Source organism: Ochotona curzoniae, unplaced genomic scaffold (assembly GCF_017591425.1).
Source record: "Ochotona curzoniae isolate NIBS_2020 unplaced genomic scaffold, NIBS_Ocur_1.0 scaffold_2683, whole genome shotgun sequence".
NCBI lineage: Eukaryota > Metazoa > Chordata > Mammalia > Lagomorpha > Ochotonidae > Ochotona > Ochotona curzoniae.
This window is the reverse complement of record NW_024467100.1, coordinates 6,039,977-6,057,697: the sequence shown is the minus strand read 5'-3', so window position 1 is coordinate 6,057,697 and position 17,721 is coordinate 6,039,977. Positions and strand designations below refer to the sequence as shown.

Sequence of the window (17,721 nt, the reverse complement as noted above, 5' to 3'; positions counted from 1 at the left end):
CAACAACCACCCTAAGGAAACACACACAATCGTGGATGAAGACCAGAGAGGAAGCTGGGGCAGGACAAGGAGGCCATGGCATGGGGTTGGGGGACAGTGGTTCAGGCGCAGCTGATTCCCCGTCCCCAGCTTCACACCCCCAACTCCAGACCCCAGCAGCTCCCAGGGTCCCTGCCAAGGTGCCGCTCTGATAAAGATTGTCCTAGAAGGAACAACATCCGAACCACAGGAACTAGCCTCCTAAGATGGCGCCACTCCGAATTCCTATGGAGGCTGGCCTCACGCTAAGCAACCCCAGTAACAAACATGAAGATATATCAAGCTTCTTCTTCCTAAAGTCATTTCTCGTATTAGGGGATGTGGAGCAGTGTTCTTGCTAGAAACTCCCCTGGGAAGATCTATTTACAGGAAATATGTCCACGCAGCAGGCCCACAGGCCACCAGAGGGCAGAGGACTTCTTCTGGAACACTCCAGGCCTCTGGCAGTCCCCTGAGTGGCCACATCGTGCTTGCTCCAGGTCTCCCAGAGGATAGGAACCCAGTTCCTGCACCCTGAGGGCCAGACTCCAGTTCCAGCCATGCCCGCACACCTGGATCTGGCCCCCCCTTCTTCACCTCTCACCTCCAACCTCTGCATCATTAATACTGCTCTGGGGTCTGAGGGAAACACCTGCATTCAGAGGCAGAGGACACACACAGCCACACGCAGACAGCGCGCCCCAGGCAGCCTCCCAAAGCCCGTGGCCCACACTGCAGCACACCCAATGCACACCAGGGATACCAGTGGCTCTCCTTGAACAGTCAGCGAATACACACACATACCACAAACACACACAGTGACCTGCACACATATGGTGGGAGGGACTCCCTGGGGAGACCCCCTCCCACCGCCACACACACACACACACACTGTGAACAGAAGGATTGGAGGAACAGGTTGAGCAGTCGCTGGGGTGGGGAGCATCTTCCTCAAGAAATGGGGACTTTTAAGAGGTCCCCTCCAAGATGAGCCACAATCCCCCATGTCAGCTGAAGGAGCCGGGTCTAGGGGAGGGACGGGGGGGCCTGGGTCAGACCAGGTGTCCCCGCCCATTGATGTAGATGCCATTGCCCGTGGGCTTGGCTCGCAGGGTCCCATTCTCCTGAACAAAATGGTTCATGGCCTGTTTGATGCCTTCATCTCTGTCCTCCTCTTCCTCGGTCCGCCCAGAGCTGGGAGACAGCAGTTCTGTCTGCGTTTCAATCTCCCTCACCGTGGTCAGCGTGGAGTAACTGCGGCCCTCTGGCTCTTCACTCTGGCAGGCAAGGACAGGCAGTGGGAAGCAACAGAGGAGTCAGGAATGCCAGGCAGGGTGGCCAGGAGGCGCCATGGGGGTCATGGTGGGGTCAGAGGTCAGGCAAAGCAGGGGTTGTGATTTTCTCAGAGGCATGGGGGCTAGGCACAAGTGTCAGGCACAGGGGAGGCGAGGCAGGAGAGTGCTGGGGCTTGGGGGACTTGGGAACTAGGGCTGAGGCAATGGGGAGAGATAAGGGGGCTGGTGATACAACACATCTGGGGCCAGGAGAGGGGCCTGAGGAGAGTGGTGGGGACAGCGGTGGGGCCGGGGGCCTCACCATCACAGAGCAGCTACTGTTGTCCTTGAGACTATCAGGGTGACCCTCGGCTCTCAGCCCTACACTCTCCTCCGGCTGCAGGGCCCAGGACAGGGGGGAGGAGTTAGAATGGAGCTCCACCTCCTCCCCTCCACCTCTCCACCTGCCTCTTCCAGCAGCCTCCTCCCTGACCACCTGTCCCCCAACCACACAGGTCCATTCTGTCCTTGATATAAACGTGCTCATTCCCCCCACCACTCCCTGAGCCCCCCAGGATCCAGTGCAGCTTCGGCCAGGGGGTCTTCCAGGGAAGCCCTAGCACCCTCCCATGTGCACTTGAGCCCAGCACCAACTGTGAGTCAATGGCCAGACGTGGGAGAGGGCTCAGTTCCCAGGTCTGCAGAGGGCCCGGCACAGCACTCCCCAGTGTGGCCATGCACTCAGCCTCAGCACCTACCTGGCTCCTGGGGTCCGTGTGATGGGAATGTAGCCTCCGGATGGAGTTTTCCCGGGTCAAGGTCAGCTCCTCCTCACTAGAAAAAATACCTACTCGTCAGGGACCAGAAAGTTGTGGCTGCCCAGGGTAGGTCCAGCCTGACCAGGGTGACACAGTGTGGGGGTGTGTGTGTACTTGCTGACACCTGCGCTTACAGAATGGTCCTCACTCTGGCCATTTGCCCCCACTCCCCACCATACTCCCTAGCTGTGGTGCAGGCCCCAAATGTCCTCTTTCCTGCCCTGAGACCCTGTTCACATCTGTCCTTCAAGCTCCCCAGCTATCAGGCCACTTTGCATCCTTGCTCCTGTCTGTAGGGGCCTACCTCCTGCATCCTCCAACCCACCCAGGAGTGGCCAGTACTCACTATTTCTGGGTCATCTGCTGGGCCTTGCGCCGATGGTACCGAGACATGAGCACCACCACCAACACCAGCAGGCAGAACAAGAGTGCCGCAATCACACCCACCACCACCACCGAGGCCGACACGAGGTCCACCTTCTGCCCCGGGGTCTCCTGAGCATCTACTGGAGAAAGGCCACCATCTCAACACAAGGACTTCCAGAACCCACAGTCCCCGGCCCCCACCCCCACAGTGCCCTTACAAAACACACCCACCCAGCTGAATCCTCTGCAAAACATACAATGCAGTCCCCTCCAAACGGCTCCTTTCCCAGGCCTCCTGTCCGCCTTGCTTCCTGTCATCTCCCCACCAGACCCTCTGCCCAGCTGGCCTTGCTTCCACCACAGGACTTACCAAGAACATCCACAGTGACCTGGGACTCCCTGGAGGACAGCTCGTTGCTCACGTGGCAGACATAGACACCGCTGTGCTCAGCAGTCAGCGCAGGGAAGCCCAAGGTGTCCCCTTCCACTCGTACCCCGCTGGGCAGAGGCCCGTCCAGCCTGGAAGAGAGGGAAGCTGAAGGATGCCAGCTAAGGCAGGCTAAGGCTGCCACCACCCGACGTGCCCAGACAGCTCTCCCCCTCCATGACGTCACCCAGAGCCGCCGGCTGTTCCCACGGTGCCCCTCCCTCCCCAGGCAGGTCTAGGCACAGGCCCCTTCTCCCTACCGCCCAGCTTGACCCGGGCACCCCCCACACACGCTCGGGGAAAAAGCACACGCGTGCCATCCCACGTGCTCCCACAGGCATCACGTCATCCAGCACTGGGGACCAGAGCTGCGTGTTTATAAAGTCCACCCAACAGGACACTCCACTCCTAGCTGACTCAGAGGGATTGGGAAAAGTGCAGCTCATGCTCCAACACCCGTGGTATTACATGGCAGGGCCCGTGAACACAGCCCCAGGCACAAGGCCACATGCGTCGCTCACACGCTCACATGTGAGAACACGCCTGTCACAGCCTACAAGTGTGCCTGACCTCTCTCTGATTTTCTGGACATCTCAGGTCCTGGAAAGGGGCCAAGGAGTCCTGGAACGAACCAGCAGAGGTGGATGGGGGGGAGGTGTTTCGGGGCTGTTGGCAACACTGTGATACTGTGTGTATCACAGTGCTGCCAACAAGGAGTGTTGGCTCACAGCAGCTACAGTCAGCTGTATCCTTTTTGTCTTTTGCACTCAGTGCCCTTGCATAGATAAAAGGTTCAAGTTTAAAACACTGTGTTTCATCTCACTACATAAATGTTACAGCAGTCAAATTTCTTTGTGAGTTCATTCCCCACCAGTGACCCACCACGCGTCCTAGGGACCCTGAGGCAAGCCCATAATATCTGGTAACCACACACATTCTTGCCTAAGTCCGAGGAGGTGTGTGACAATCCACCTGGCGTTCAGAATACATCATCCCAGCTCAGAACGAGAACACCCTGGCTCTCAGAGAGAAGCACCTGCACTTCAGATTCAAAGTTTTGGCCCAAGGGAGGACTAGGCTCTTACCGCGTCCAGTTGTATGAGGGAGGGGGTTGCCCTTCACTCAGACACTTGAGCGAGGCTCCTTCTCGGCCAACGTGCCACAGCTTCTGGTCCTCCAGGCCCCTCACAGAGGCCTCTGCAAGGACTGGAACGAGAGACAGGAGAAAGAATGGGAAGGATGCCTGCACTTGTGTGGGTCCTCTCAGAGCCCCCGCCCTGCCTGGCACAGCCTCGGGCTGTCCTGTACCCTCCTACACACCTGCTTTCAAACCCAGCTCAGCCCCACCTCCGCACCATGTCAGGCCACACAGTTGCCCAAACTCAGAGTGACCCTGCTGATTTCCTGTGCTGGGAGCCCATGATGTGTTAACACATAAAAGGGTGATTTCTTTTTTCTGCTTTTTCTGCACTGTCTATGGCTGCTCACAGAACAAGCATTTATTATTAAATGTCAGATATACAGAGAGGAGGAGAGACAGAAAGGATAGATCTTCCATCCGATGATTCACTCCCCAAGTGAGCGCAACGGCCGGTACTGTGCCGATCCGAAGCCGGGAACCAGGAACCTCTTCCAGGTCTCCCATACAGGTGCAGGGTCCCAAAGCTTTGGGCCGTCCTCCCCTGCTTTCCCAGGCCACAAGCAGGGAGCTGGATGGGAAGTGGAGCTGCCGGGATTAGAACCGGTGCCCATATAGGATCCCGGCGAGTTCAAGGTGAGGACTTTAGCCGCTAGGCCACATCGCCGCCGGGCCCTCTGTTTCTTTCTTTAACAAACACTGGCTGAGGAGCACCTTGTGCCAAGTGCTGGGTTAGTCTGAGCTGACATTAGTCTAGTCTCATGCTGGGGAACCTGTATCTGTCATTTACCAAGCACCCCCGGCACGTGCCAAGCACTGTGCAAGGAGCTTTGCATTCGTGGTTTCTAATTCTCATCAAAACCCCATCAAGTTTGTATAATTAGGCTCATTCTGCTGATGAAGCCTAACCAGATTAAATACCAGCTGGCAAATGGCAGAACTAGGGCTTCGCCTGACTCTCCCATCTCTAAAGTGTGTATTTTTCAGAGTGCTTCCAATTGCATGTTCAGAGTTGATCCTCCCAACAGCTCTGCGAAGCGGAGCAAGGTCCTGGGGTAGGGGTAGGGAGAGGGGCAGGAGATAAGGCCTCTGATTCAGACAGGCTGAGGTCACCCTGGGCCAGGCTCCAGGTCTTCTGCCTATGGACAAATGCTCTCTGGCACAGCATGATCCTCAGCCTGCCAGCCAGCCTGGGTGTGGCTCAGGGCCTCTCGGTGTGTCCTCAGTTCTCCCCAGACCCCCGGCCCCTTCTTGTCCAAGCATCCAAGTACTCACAGGCCACTTGGAGAGTGTGAGTGATTCTCTGGTCCTGGAGCAGGCCGGGATGGGACACCACACAGGTCAGCGGCTGCCCATTCATGCTGCGACTGGGCACCAGGTGGAACTCGGAGGTGACAGCGGCAGAGCGCGAGTGTGCGAAGGAGCGGCTAGAGGCTGTGCCTTTGACCTCAGTGTCCCAGGTCACGCTGGGGGCCGGGCTGCCCTCAGCCGTGCAGGAGGCTGCCAGGGTCAGGCCCTGACCCTCTTCAAGTGGCGGGCCAGGGTTCAGGGAGGGAAGAGGAGGCACTGCAGGGAAGTGGGAGGCAGGAGTCACACTCGTCCCCACAACCCGTCAGGATGCCCTGCCCCCTCCCATCTCAGCACAAACTTCCCAGGCCTCCCTCTTCCATTCATTCTTGTTTTCACCAGCAAAGGTCTCAGATGAGTGGCAGAATTTCAGATGACTCTGTGTGAATTTCTCCATTACTTGTTTTTGTTTTGTTTTGTTTTGTTTTGAATTGAGTTGGAAAGGCAAATTTACAGAGAGAAGGAAAGACAGACAGAAAGATCTTCCATCTGCTGGTTTACTCCCCAAGTGGCCACAACAGCCGTTGCTGAGCCAATCGTAAGCCAGGAGCTTCTTCCAGGTCTCTCACGCAGGTGCAGGGTCCCAAGCCTTTGGGCCGTCCTCTACCACTTTCCCAAATCACAAGTAGGGAACTAGCCAGGGCACGAATCAGTACCCATATAGGGTCCCGGTGCTTGAAAGGTGAGAATTTAGTCACTAAGCCATTGTGCTGGGCCCTCGTGGGTTATTTTTCAAATCAAAATAATGAAGCAATTAAAAAACTGAGCAGCTCTCATCCATAATAATAATGATGATAATAGCCACCGTTTAGTAAGCAGTTACTATGCGCAACGGAATGCCAAACACTTGACAAAGGTTATTTCGGTTAAGTGTGTCAACAAATCCATGAGCTAGGTTCTCTCATCCCTCCTTTCCAGGGAGGAGACTAGAGCTCAGGGACATTAAACGGGCTATTCCAGGTCACCAGCTATCAGGTGGCGAAGCCCTGATGTTCACACTCCTGTTTTTCTATTCCAAGGCTGGAGCCAGAGACTTCCCATGTGGATGAAGGGAAACTGGAAAAGCTTTTATCATGCAAAACCAGCAGTTCAAGCCCAGAATGAGAGAAACTTAAGCTGACCAGTGGCTGACCAGGGCTGACCACAAGTGCAAAGCGGTGGTTTGGAGGGCCTGTGATCCAACATCACAATCATTTAAGGTGCCCCATATGGCACCACACTTGAAAACGGTGCAGCCCAGCATGACCAGGGAGGCTCTGGGGCAGAGCCTGGACAGTAGGCACCAGAGGGGGAAAGGGCAGATCTGGGAGGGGCCTGACAAGGGTTCTTGGCTCTGAGTAACAGGAGGAGGGGCCGGTGTACAGAGGAGAGGGCAAATCCCCACCACATTGCTCCAGAGGGCAAAAGCCACCGGAAAGAAGGACTTCCTAACACACGAATTCTTCCTCGGCTTCTGGGGTTAATGGGAGAGAAGTGGGCCGGTGGGGCTGCCTTCTTTCATTGTTGTTCTGCCACTACCCCATCCATCTCTGCTTCCATTGCCACGGGCGTGAGGTCTTGGTAGCTCCACGCACTTAACCCAGCAGCCCCTGACCCCACTCACCTAGCACTCGGAGCCGCAGCCGCCCCTGGAAGCTGCCGGCGGGGAAGGTGCTGACCCGGCACTCGTATTCGCCCTCGTCGGCTTGCACAGCGTTGCGCAACAGCACGGAGCCATCGAGGGGGTCCCGCGGGGGCGGCGGCTGCTCCACGCGACCCTCATAGGCCGGGCTCACGTGAAGCCCGTATGTGGCGTGCAGGAGCGCCAGCTCCTGGGGACCCTCGTTTGCGTCCACCCGAGCCCATGCCACCTGCCCCACCTGCTCGCCAGGATCCCCTCGGTAGAAGCAGGGCAGCTTTGCGTCCTGGCCCAGCACCACCGTCACCAAGTCCGAGGTCTCCAGCTCACTGGCGGGGCATCGGCCTGCAGGGGGCAGACAAGAGCAGCCGGGGTTAGCACAGGGGCGAACTCGCCTAAGCATCGCCACAGCTGCAAAGGCCCCCGGAACTCACGGAGGTTTTATGCTGGCGAAGCGCGTTCAGTTCATTACCTCATTAGATCCACAAAACATTCCCGAGAGGTAGGCGTTATTATCGCCATTTAACAGATGAGGAAACTGAGACCCAGGGAGAGGAAGTGGCTTGCCTAAGGCCACACAGATGATTTATGGAAGACCTACACCCTCCTGCACCTAGGATTGTATCCTGAACAACTGCAACGTGGAAGGTTGTAACAGGCCCAGACTCCCGGCCCCAGCCCTCAGGGAGCTCATGGGAAGAAATAAAACTGATGCACATGGAATTGGGGAAAAGCTTCTACAAACTTTCACAGGAGGCTCAAATTACCAAAGGGGTAAGAGAAACTGCTTTCAGGAGGTGGGGTCTGGAGCCCCAACAAGCATGCAGGACCCCCGACCCCAGTGGTCTGGGATGGAGCACAGCTGATGGGAGCAGCCATCCCAAGCAGGCTCTTCAGAACATTCTTTTCATGGCTACAGGGTGAGCGGCCTGAATTCCCAGCCAGAAGGAGGCATTCCACGTGGGAGGAATGGCATGAACAGGGATGGCATGGTCAGGGACAGGAATGAGCAAGTCATCAAGCAGAAAGGGCTCAGGTCGGAAGCCCCAAAGACAAGGTCAGGGCAGGCACACCTTGACCAGGTCAGCGTCGTGAGCTGCAAGCAGAGGACCAGGGGTAAAGACGGGCCCGTGTTTGGATGCCTTGACCAGGAGCGTATAGAGAAGTTGGGTAGACGGAGTAGAAGCCTGCCTGCAAACAGGCGACACCAGACAGCTGCTCAGGAGGACGTACCCTCCCCACACACACACGGAGACTCAAGCCTATCAGTCCATGCTCAGCAGTGCTGGGAGGAGGCAGTCCAAGCTGAGGGCCTCAGGCATGAGCTGGGCAGGATTAGCAAGCAGAGAGCACCGAGAAGGCATTTCAAGGAAGGGATCAAAATGAGCCACCACAAAGGAGGTCGGGAGGCCGGCTGGTCAGGAGCTACCTGAGGCAGGTTGGGTGTGTTGGATGGGGCGGGATGGTGCCAAATCACCTAGACCTGGCAGGGGCCAGGTAAATGAACTCAGATTTGGTCAAGAGGAAATGGGGAGTCTTTAAGGTTCCTCAGCTAGGGAGGGGCAGAGGCAAGGGGGCTTAGACAGAAGAGAGGGAGCAAGCAGCCCTGGCGAGGCGGGTCCTGGCAGTAGGGGACAGAGGGGGCAGTGGGGAGATTTGTCAGGAATTGGGTTAAAGCAGAAAGAAAGATGAGGAAAAGACTTGGACATAAGGAGATACATTTTGCATTTCTCCACTAAGACACATACAGAGGGGGAGGCAAATTTCTGGAGAGAGATTTCTGGAGTTGTGACGCTGAACATGAGACCCGGGACTGGCGGCTGGGAACCTCAGACCTGAAATGAGCATGCCAGCACTGCCGACCGTCTGCTGCCAGCATGTCACACGTCACAAGCACTGCTGCTCCTCACCTCTGCTCACACTGCACCCCCTTCCTGGAACACCCTCCTCCCCGTGTCTGGGAGCTCCTACTCATCACTGTCTGGATAACTCCTACTCACTCTGTAAGTCTCTGCTTGACTTCCACCCTCTCCCCACCCCCACCTCGGGCAGCCTTGGGCATCCTGCTCCATTACCCTCTCGTACCCCGCTGCGACTCTAATCACAGTGCTTTATCCCACAGGTGGCCTTTGCTATTTTGGGGTCTACTTCCAACCCCCACTACACTAAGTGCTGCAAGAACAGAAAATAGGAACTGGGTCTCCCAGCACACATGGAAACATTGTTTATAATTTAATGTTCTGTGGTGTGCAGTCTCCATTCTTGGTGCATAATAGTGCTTAGTTAATGTTTGTTGACTGACTGACTGACTGAATGAATGAATGAATGAGTGAGACAGACAAGCAGCAGAAGGAAAAGGTAGAAGGAAGAAGAATGAATAATCCTTGCTTAGGCTGGGCAGGAAGGGCGTTGACATGGCAACCTTGGGGTGGAGGATGGATAAGCAGGCTGCTTCACCAGGTTCACTGCCAAAGCAAGCACCTCCAGATTGGACAGAGGGCGAAAGAAGGAATGGAGGGAAGCGGGCATGGAGAAAGGAAGTGAAGCCTCATGGGAACATACCAGAGGGTTCCCGTGAGGCAAAGGAAAGGGTCCCGTGGCACTGTTGGCAGGAATAGAGGGAGGATGCTGCTGGAAGCTGGGAGGGCCTGAACCTGACGGGACAGACCTGCAGGGCCAGATACCAGGGCCCTGACCTGCCTAAGCTAAAGTTGGTCCCACCCAGCCCAAGCCTGGGAGTCCAGCTAACCACCTTACCCCTCCCAGGCACTTCCTCCCAGCACAGCAGGGAGAAAGACTGCAGGCAAGGCTCAGATGTGCTCAGGATAGTTCCCAAATCCCAGCGCAACCTTTGCCTCAAACCCCCAGTGTCTATGCAGGTGACAGGGACCCTGAGCCCTGCTCTAATGACACTCAAGTCCTTCTTCTTTTTTTTTTTTTTTTAAAGATTTATTTATTTTCATTACAAAGTCAGATATACAGAGAGGAGGAGAGACAGAGAGGAAGATCTTCTGTCCGATGATTCACTCCCCAAGTGAGCACAACGGCCGGTACTGTGCCGATCCAAAGCTGGGAACCAGGAACCTCTTTCAGGTCTCCCACACGGGTGCAGGGTCCCAAAGCTTTGGGCCGTCCTCCCCTGCTTTCCCAGGCCACAAGCAGGGAGCTGGATGGGAAGTGGAGCTGCCGGGATTAGAACGGGCATCCATATGGGATCCAGGCGAGTTCAAGGCGAGGACTTTAGCTGCCAGGCCACGCGGTTGAGCCCTCAAGTCCTTCTAAATAATGTCTCCAGGCCATGCGTGGTGGCCTAATAGCCAAAGTCCTCACCTTGCACGTGCCAGGATCCTATATCAGCACCAGTTCTAATTCCAGCAACTTCCCATTCAGCTCTCTGCTCATGGCCTGGGAAAGCAGTCAAGGATGGCCTGAAGCCTTGGGGCCTTGCACCCACATGGGAGACCTGGAAGAAGTTCCTGGCTCCTGGCTTCACATCAGCTCAGCTCCAGCCATTGGAGCCACATGGGCAGTGAATCAATGGACAGAAGATCTTCACCTCTATCTCTCCTCCCTCTGTATATCTGACTTTCCAATACAAATAAAATAAATCATTAAAAAAAAAAAAAGACATGTCTCCCATCCCCATCCCTATACTTGTCAACCACCTGCCTCTCCATCACCGAAGTTATCCACATGTGCACACACACACACTCCTGTGGCAGGTGCTGTGGCGCAGCACATTAAACTTCCACTTGGGACATCTACATCAGAGCACCTGAGATTGAGTCTCAGCTCCTCTGCTTCCAGTCTAGCTTCCTGTAAATATGCCTGGGAGGCAGCAGGTGGTGGATTGAATGTTTGGATTCCTGTTATCCGAATGGGAATTCCTGGTTCCTGGCTTCTTCCTGTTCTCATCACTGGTTGTTGCAGAGATTTGAGCAACAAACCAGTGAATGGAAGATTTCTCACTCTGTCTTTCAAATAAATACATCTTTCATCATCATTATCATCATCATCAAACAACCATCTTCTTAGGATGCAGTAGGAATCAGCTACCCAGCTCAGACCTGAATTCCTGTCTGGGAGTCTAAGACCCCCTTCTCCCAAGGTTAATGCCAAACTTTGCAGAACAAGGAACCCAGTAAAACAGGGTCTTTGTGAAGCCCACCTCACTGTCCCAGATCCACTGTGTAATAGAAGCATCTCAATCTTAGCAACACCTTTCCTCCTGTCTTATACACACACACACACACACACACACACACACACACACACACAGTCCCCCAAGCTGCAAGAGAAGAGAAAGGAGAGCTTGGGCCTAGAACCCCTGCCCTGGGCTGGATAGACCCAGCAGCCCAGGCTCCCAAGTCAGCACAGGCCAGGACTGCCTCCTCCTTCTCTCCCCCACCCAGTGCCTGCCTGGCGTCAGCATGATGATGTCACCAGACTGAAGGAGACACACCATCTGCCTGGTGAGGTCACCCTACGGGCATGTGGTGGCCAAGCTAGGCCAAACCCACAGACCCTTGTGCTGCAAACTGTTTGCTGAGGCTGCTGGTCTCTGGCTACCTGGGCACTCCTCCCTCTGATCCACCCCCCCCCCCCCTTCCTCCCAGGAGCACCAGGACGGTCGGACGCTGGTCAGGAGCCTTGGTGACTCAGAAGCTGCCACACAGCAGCAGGCCTAGCCACAGCCACCACCACCTTGCGCAAGGAAAAGAACAGGCCCAACTGGCCAGACGGGATCCCTGGCTTTGGCCTCCCCCACCCCTGGCCAGGCCCCCACGGGCCTCTTTGGGGCCCTGCCCTTTGTGTACCCCGCCCGATCCCAGACAGGCCCTCCATTCCTGGTTTGGGCTGGTTGGCTACTCCCCACCCTGTTCCTGGGTCGCTGCTTCCCTTTCTGCATAGGGCCTGGCCTCTAATCTCAGCAGCCGACACTAAGGCTGACACTGCAAAGATACCCAGCCACATCTATGGGGAAGCCATCTCTCCTTTATGAGAGGGGTCTTTCTGTGGCAGCATCACCCACTGGCACATATAAGGAAGGGTATGCACCAGAGTCCCAGAAGCGGAACAGGAGATGAGGCTGCCGGGATGGCGTGCACACTGGGTACCTTTGGGTGAGGGCGTGGCCAGACTTTCTAGTTCCCATGCATGTGAGGTTTATTTCTCACAAATGTGTGTTTGTGTCTTACATTCAGGGAAGTATGTGCACTTGCCTATGCCCAAAGGGAAGGGCCATGTTAGGGCATGCACACACGCATGTGTGTGTCTTGTGTGTGTGTGTGTGTGGTCACTGTTGCACGCATCATTACCTGGGCGTCTCACACCCCCAGTATGCGCAGTGTGCATTCCCGGGTTGCGGAACTCCACACACAGGGTAAATATTTTGAAGTCGGTTTATCTTGGCTTCCACGTGTCTGCCTGTTGCAGCAGCCCTTGGCCAGTGGTATGTGGCTGGGTCCTAGCCCTTGCACCCTGTCTGGAGAGTGGCCCCGACATCCCTCTGAGTTCACCCCAAGACTTGAGGGCAGATTCATCCCAGGCACAAGGTGGAGGTACCCAGCGATGAGGTCACTGTACCTCCAGGTGATGGGAAATTACCTTCCAGCCTCCTCAGCGAAGCTCCCACTGCCCTGGCTTCTCGGGTTCCTATGAAAGAGGTTTCCCCCTGCTCAGCCCCTCCCCCTAAGTCCCCCCAGCACCTGTGCCCCCCCTCCCTCAAGGAGGCCTCTCTCTCCCTGGGAATCCGTCAGGGCTCTGTTGCCGCCACCACCTGAAAAACCAGCTCTAGCTTCAGGCCTGGGGTAAGGCTTGTCTGGTGTGGGTTTGGTGGGAAAGTATGGAGGGGGGAGACCCTGCCTGGGGCCAGGGAGAGGGGTCCAGGATGTCAGGGTCTCATGCTTTGTTAACTCTTGCCTCCCCTTACCCCACGCAAGCAGCCTCCACTAGAGAGAGCTGGAGTATGTGGGTGAGTCTGGGGATAAGAAAGGTGCTTGGAGGATAGCCCCAAGCCTTCTGGCCAGGACAGGTAACAGACAACTCAGAAAGCCCTCTTTGTCTGCCCTTCCCTACAACCCCACATGGTCACCTTGGCCTTGGAATGCTAAGGGACTTTGAAAACCAGCAGATTGGCCCTCGTCCTTCATGTGCCTTCCTCCCTCATCCTCTACTGTCCTAAGCCCCCCAGATTAGCAAGAGCTTCCCAACCTGGGCAAAGCGCCCACCTGTAGATTAGCGTCTGGGGAGGGGGGCCACGCCAGTCACAAAGGGAGCTGAGAACAATGAGGGAGGCCGGGCCTCGAGTCAGCCCCAGCTCTGGCCCAGACACAACTCCCAGCACAGATAAGTCCCCTAAACCCCCCCGGAGCCAGAGTCTGAGCCTGGCTGAGTCACCGCAACAGCCACACTGTGGGTGGGAGACCCAGAATTCAGCTTCTCTCAAACTCGTGTCCTGATGCTCTCTCTCCCCTGTCCCCTCCAGCCAAGGCCCCCTCCCCCACTGCGGCCAGCTCTGCTCCACCCCGAGTCACAGCTTCAACCCCAACGCCCAGGACCCAGCAGCCTGGGGAGGCGGCGGGGGGAGGAGACAGGCTGAGAGCTGTGGGAAAGCCTCCAGTTCCAGAGAAAGCGCCATCCCACAGCCTTCCTCACGAGACACCAGGCTCAAGTCCCTGCTTCGGATTGTCACCTCCATGTTAAAGTCTGTCCCCAGCTCCACCCCTCTCTACTCCTTCCCTCCTGACTCAGTTTCCTCGTATCATCTCCATTTCTTTTTCCACATTGACTTTGGTCCATGCAAGGCCGAAAAGCATTGGTCTTCTTCCCCTCTGGACCTGCTCCTGATGGTGGCAGACACCCACCCCTGCAAGTCCCCAAGAGTGGATCCTGCACTGTGGACTTCTCCCCAGTCTCTCTGGGGCTCAGGCTCTGGGACTGAGGTCCTGGAGCTGGTGCTGGCAGGCTGGGGGAGGGGGCTGGGGGCGGAGCAGGGCTTCCCTAGGAATCTCCAGGGCAGTGATGCGGCCAGCAGGCAGCCTCTGCTCACTGGTGGGTTTTTGTTGTTGTTGCTGTTGTTATTTTTGTTTGTTTGTTTTTGCCTGGATTTGGCCAGCTTCTGCAAGGAAGGGCTTGCCTCTCTCTGTCAATAGGAGTAGAAAAGCCGGGTTGGAACCCCTCCCTTTCTAGGAAAGCTGCCCCAAACAGGAAGACAGACTCCAGGCTCCAGAGCTGCACTCACTGATTCTGCAGGGTCCTCCGTGCCCAGGATTCCACTAGGGAGTGGGGGGTTGGGGTGGTTATCTCCCAGATTTGGGTCTCGAAAGCCCCAGGGCAGCAGGTGGGGGAGGGAGGAGGGTGAGGACCTCACCCGGAAACTCATCCCATTAAGGAGAGACAAAGAGCCGTGGTGTCGCAGGCACCTCCCCAGCTGGGCTCCTCTCCCTGTCAGGGGTGGGGCCCGGCCCTGGGGCTCCAGCCCTAATTGAGGTGGGGGCAGCACAGATCCACCAAAGGACCAGGAAGGCAGCATCCTAGAAGATCCTGGGGTCCCCACTGAGAGAGGAGCTAGAATGTTCCTCCCCTCTCCCCTACTGCAGCTGGGCCGAGACTGACCTGCCCTTTCTGCACCCCAGCATCCCACCTCTGCCAGGGCCTGCACAATCTCACAGTTGGGATCTCAGAGAAGGCTCGTAGGGATCCTCCCATTCTAGCGCTTGGACTACTGAAGTTGAGTTTCTTAGTCACTTTTAGCCCCTGAAGAGTAGACATGAGATCAGAGCTCAAGACTCCTAACTTCCAGGTGTAAATATTTTTCCAAACATGAAACACACCAGCACCCTGGGCAGTTGGAGGTAGGCATCCTGAAGCAGATGCCCTACACAGAATAGGGGGATAGGGCAGTGGAATTGCCCCTGCCCATCTGACCCTCAGGCTAGGTCCCAGATCTGAATCCACAGCCCTCAGAACACCCTGCAGCTTACTGCAGCAGCACAATACAGCAAGGGCAGGCGGAGTGGGACCCCAACTTCCTGGGGAAATCCTGGTTCCAGCCCTCCATCGCCATGCAGCCCGCAGCACCTCACAGTCCCTGAGCAAGCTGAGCATCACTTCCTCACAAGACGGGGTCTCCTTTTCCCTTCGCTGGGCTTTTTTGACGGTAGTTTTGTGGCACAAACCCTGCCGCATCTCCTGAAGCTGGCAGCCTGACTCTACCCAGTCTGCACTTGACTTTCCCATTCTTCCATGAAGCAGGAGCTGAGAGGCCAAGACACCAAGCCTGGTCAGGCTTCCAACGCGGGGTTATCTCACAGCTGTCATACACCTATCTACTTCTCTCTGCGATGCTGTCTGTAAAATAAGGTAGATTTGATCCCTTCCAACTTGAGAGGGCACAACTCCATGCCTTAGGTGTAGACAGATCCTACAGCAAAGTTCTTGATGGGGAGGGGGGATCCCTGGCCTCAGCCACCAGACCTCATCCTCTTGATCTAAACAAGTTAAGTTATCTGGAAAATGTGAATGAAGACATGAGGAATAGGCAAGGAAGGGGTTGGAGCTCAAAATCCTGTGATTGGAAACTGGGCCAAGGACTCTTCCATGAACAGATCAGAATGGGGGCAGCCCTGACCCCCACCAGAACATGCATCTGAGCCTTGCTCCGCTCGCATGACCTTCAGTTGGGATGGGGGCCACAGCTGGGGCCTGCTCGGCCACTGAGCCTCTCCTGGTGCTGTCTGGTGTGAGAATCAAACTGTCCCATCCATTTCAGGCATCATCTTTCCCAGCAGAAAGCTCTCTCAGTTACTCCTCACCCTGATAACAGCCTATATGCATCCCACTGTGCGTGTGTGTGGGGGGGGGGACCACCGTACATGTGCATGCACGCTCGTGTGCACACACATACACGTCTCCCTTCACTCTGAAGACTATAAATCTCTACAATTTATTTCTGCTGTATGTGCAGTAGACAGGCAGGTGAGGAGTAACAAACACAAGGCATCTAGTTGAGAAAATGAGGGACAGCAGTTGAACAAGAGAGGACCACACCCTATCCTGAAGGTTCCCTACCTTAAACCCCACCATCCAAGCTACCCCCATGACCATCCCACATGTAATAGGGTACCCAGGGAATGAGAGGGTCAGAGTAAGAGGAAAACCAGCTTCCCTGCTGCCCCTCAAACAGGTGCCTGCAGCCCAGCCCAGCATGAAAAGAAGAAAAGGGGAGATAAATACCCCAGCCACTCCCTGTACACCAGGCTTCCTGCAACCCAGTGACTGATGAGACCAGCTCAGCCCTGAGTCAGCCCCAGATCCACACAGCAGTCCTGGAGCCCAGGGTAGGGGCAAGGCCAAGGAGCCCTCTGGAAATCCTGGACTGAGCAGGGTCCTCAGTTGCTCCACCTCCCTGCCCACCTGCACTGGGTCACCTTTCCAACAGAAACAGCCTGGACCCAGGCAAGCCAGGCTTTGACAGAGGGAGTTGTCCACTGCCTGTCAGAGTGACCTGGCCTGGGGGCAAAGAGGGGGGTATGAAGGGGAAGGGCCACACTGGCTTTGTAGAGTGCAGAGCTGGTAGCTGCTGGCGTGGAAAAAAGGAATAGTTCCTCCGTCCAGAGCATAAAAAGAGATAATACTTGTGTGTGTGTGTGTGTGTGTGTGTGTGTGTGTGTGTGTGTGTGTGTGTGTGTGTGTGTCCAGGCCAGGTTGGGCTCAGAAGCAAGGGTCCTGATGACTCAGGCAAGTCCTACCTGGAAAGGATGCCAGGAGCAGCAGCAGCAGCCAGGCCTCAGGCCCCCACATCTCGGCTCCCAGGGCCAGGGGCAGCAGTTGAAAGGCAGACCTGTCCAGCGTTTCTGAAGTTCCACCGAGTTCTCCCTGGGAGCCGGCTCTAGAGCTGGATAAGGCACCGACCCAGAAGGCAGGAAGCTGTAGACAAGGCAGGAAGCCACAAAGCCACCGCCAACTTGCCTTTCCCACTCGGGTCTCCACTAGGGGACCCAGCTCTGTTCCACCCACCCGGCCACAGCTGCCCCCCAGAAAGGCCGTAACCGGGGAGCTCCGAGCTCCCCCAGAGCTGCTTCCCACGCCGTGGCCAACAACGACGGCAGAAACTTGGGAACCTGCTCAGCAGGTCAGAACAGGTGCGTCTCCGGGGGCTGGGCCTGGCACGGAGACTCAGGAGCCACCGCCCCCACGGCCTGGGCTGGCTAATGGGCGCCAGGGAGGGAGGAAAGGAGGCAAGGACCTGGAGGGGGGTGTGCGGTGGGATTCCATCCTTGGCTCCATGCTTTACCTGTGGGTGCGTGGAGGGGGGCTCTGAAGGGAATGGCAAGGGTGGAGAGGTGGAGGGGGAGGCCTTGGGTGTCTTAGAAAGGGAGGCATTGGGCCAGGCCAGGATGAAAAGTGACAAGACAACCCTTGTGGGCTGAGGGGGACCCAAGCCCGCTGCCTCCTGGTGGTGGTGGTGGGGGGTGTGGGGTTTTGACAAATTCCCCAGTCTGCTGAAGGGGCTGAGTTTTGAGGCTCTGAAATCAAAGCCACCCATACACCTCAACCTTCAGATGAGAATCCAGGGGCTCAGAAAGTGGGTACATTTTGTTCAGACCCCACTGTCCATGAAGCAGGGAGCTGATCAAAGAGCTTTCAGAAAGAGTTCAAGTGACCCCCACCCCTTCCAGCCCCAGTCCTACGTCCAGAGGAGTCAACTGACC

General features: G+C 56.2%; 1 protein-coding gene across 1 annotated transcript; it reads right to left on the bottom strand.

Moving 5' to 3' along the window:
- Positions 1-905: 905 nt before the first annotated feature.
- Positions 906-16,937, bottom strand: NECTIN4 (nectin cell adhesion molecule 4). Its single transcript, XM_041003260.1, has 9 exons — positions 16,759-16,937; positions 6,992-7,351; positions 5,317-5,607; positions 3,989-4,109; positions 2,847-2,995; positions 2,457-2,613; positions 2,051-2,126; positions 1,615-1,689; positions 906-1,295 (listed from the first exon to the last, which is right to left on the bottom strand). Exons 1-9 carry the CDS (start codon positions 16,808-16,810, stop codon positions 1,071-1,073), a joined length of 1,506 nt encoding a protein of 501 aa, XP_040859194.1. The 5' UTR covers positions 16,811-16,937; the 3' UTR covers positions 906-1,070.
- Positions 16,938-17,721: the final 784 nt, after the last annotated feature.

Excerpts from the sequence above, each read along its gene's own strand:
- NECTIN4 (XM_041003260.1), bottom strand. The coding sequence starts at position 16,810 with ATGTGGGGGCCTGAGGCCTGGCTGCTGCTGCTGCTCCTGGCATCCTTT. Across the intron at positions 4,110-5,316 it reads TCACACTCTCCAAGTGGCCT|TCCTTGCAGAGGCCTCTGTG; the intron begins GTGAGTACTTGG and ends CTCTCGTTCCAG. Across the intron at positions 1,296-1,614 it reads ACAGTAGCTGCTCTGTGATG|AGTGAAGAGCCAGAGGGCCG; the intron begins GTGAGGCCCCCG and ends CTTGCCTGCCAG.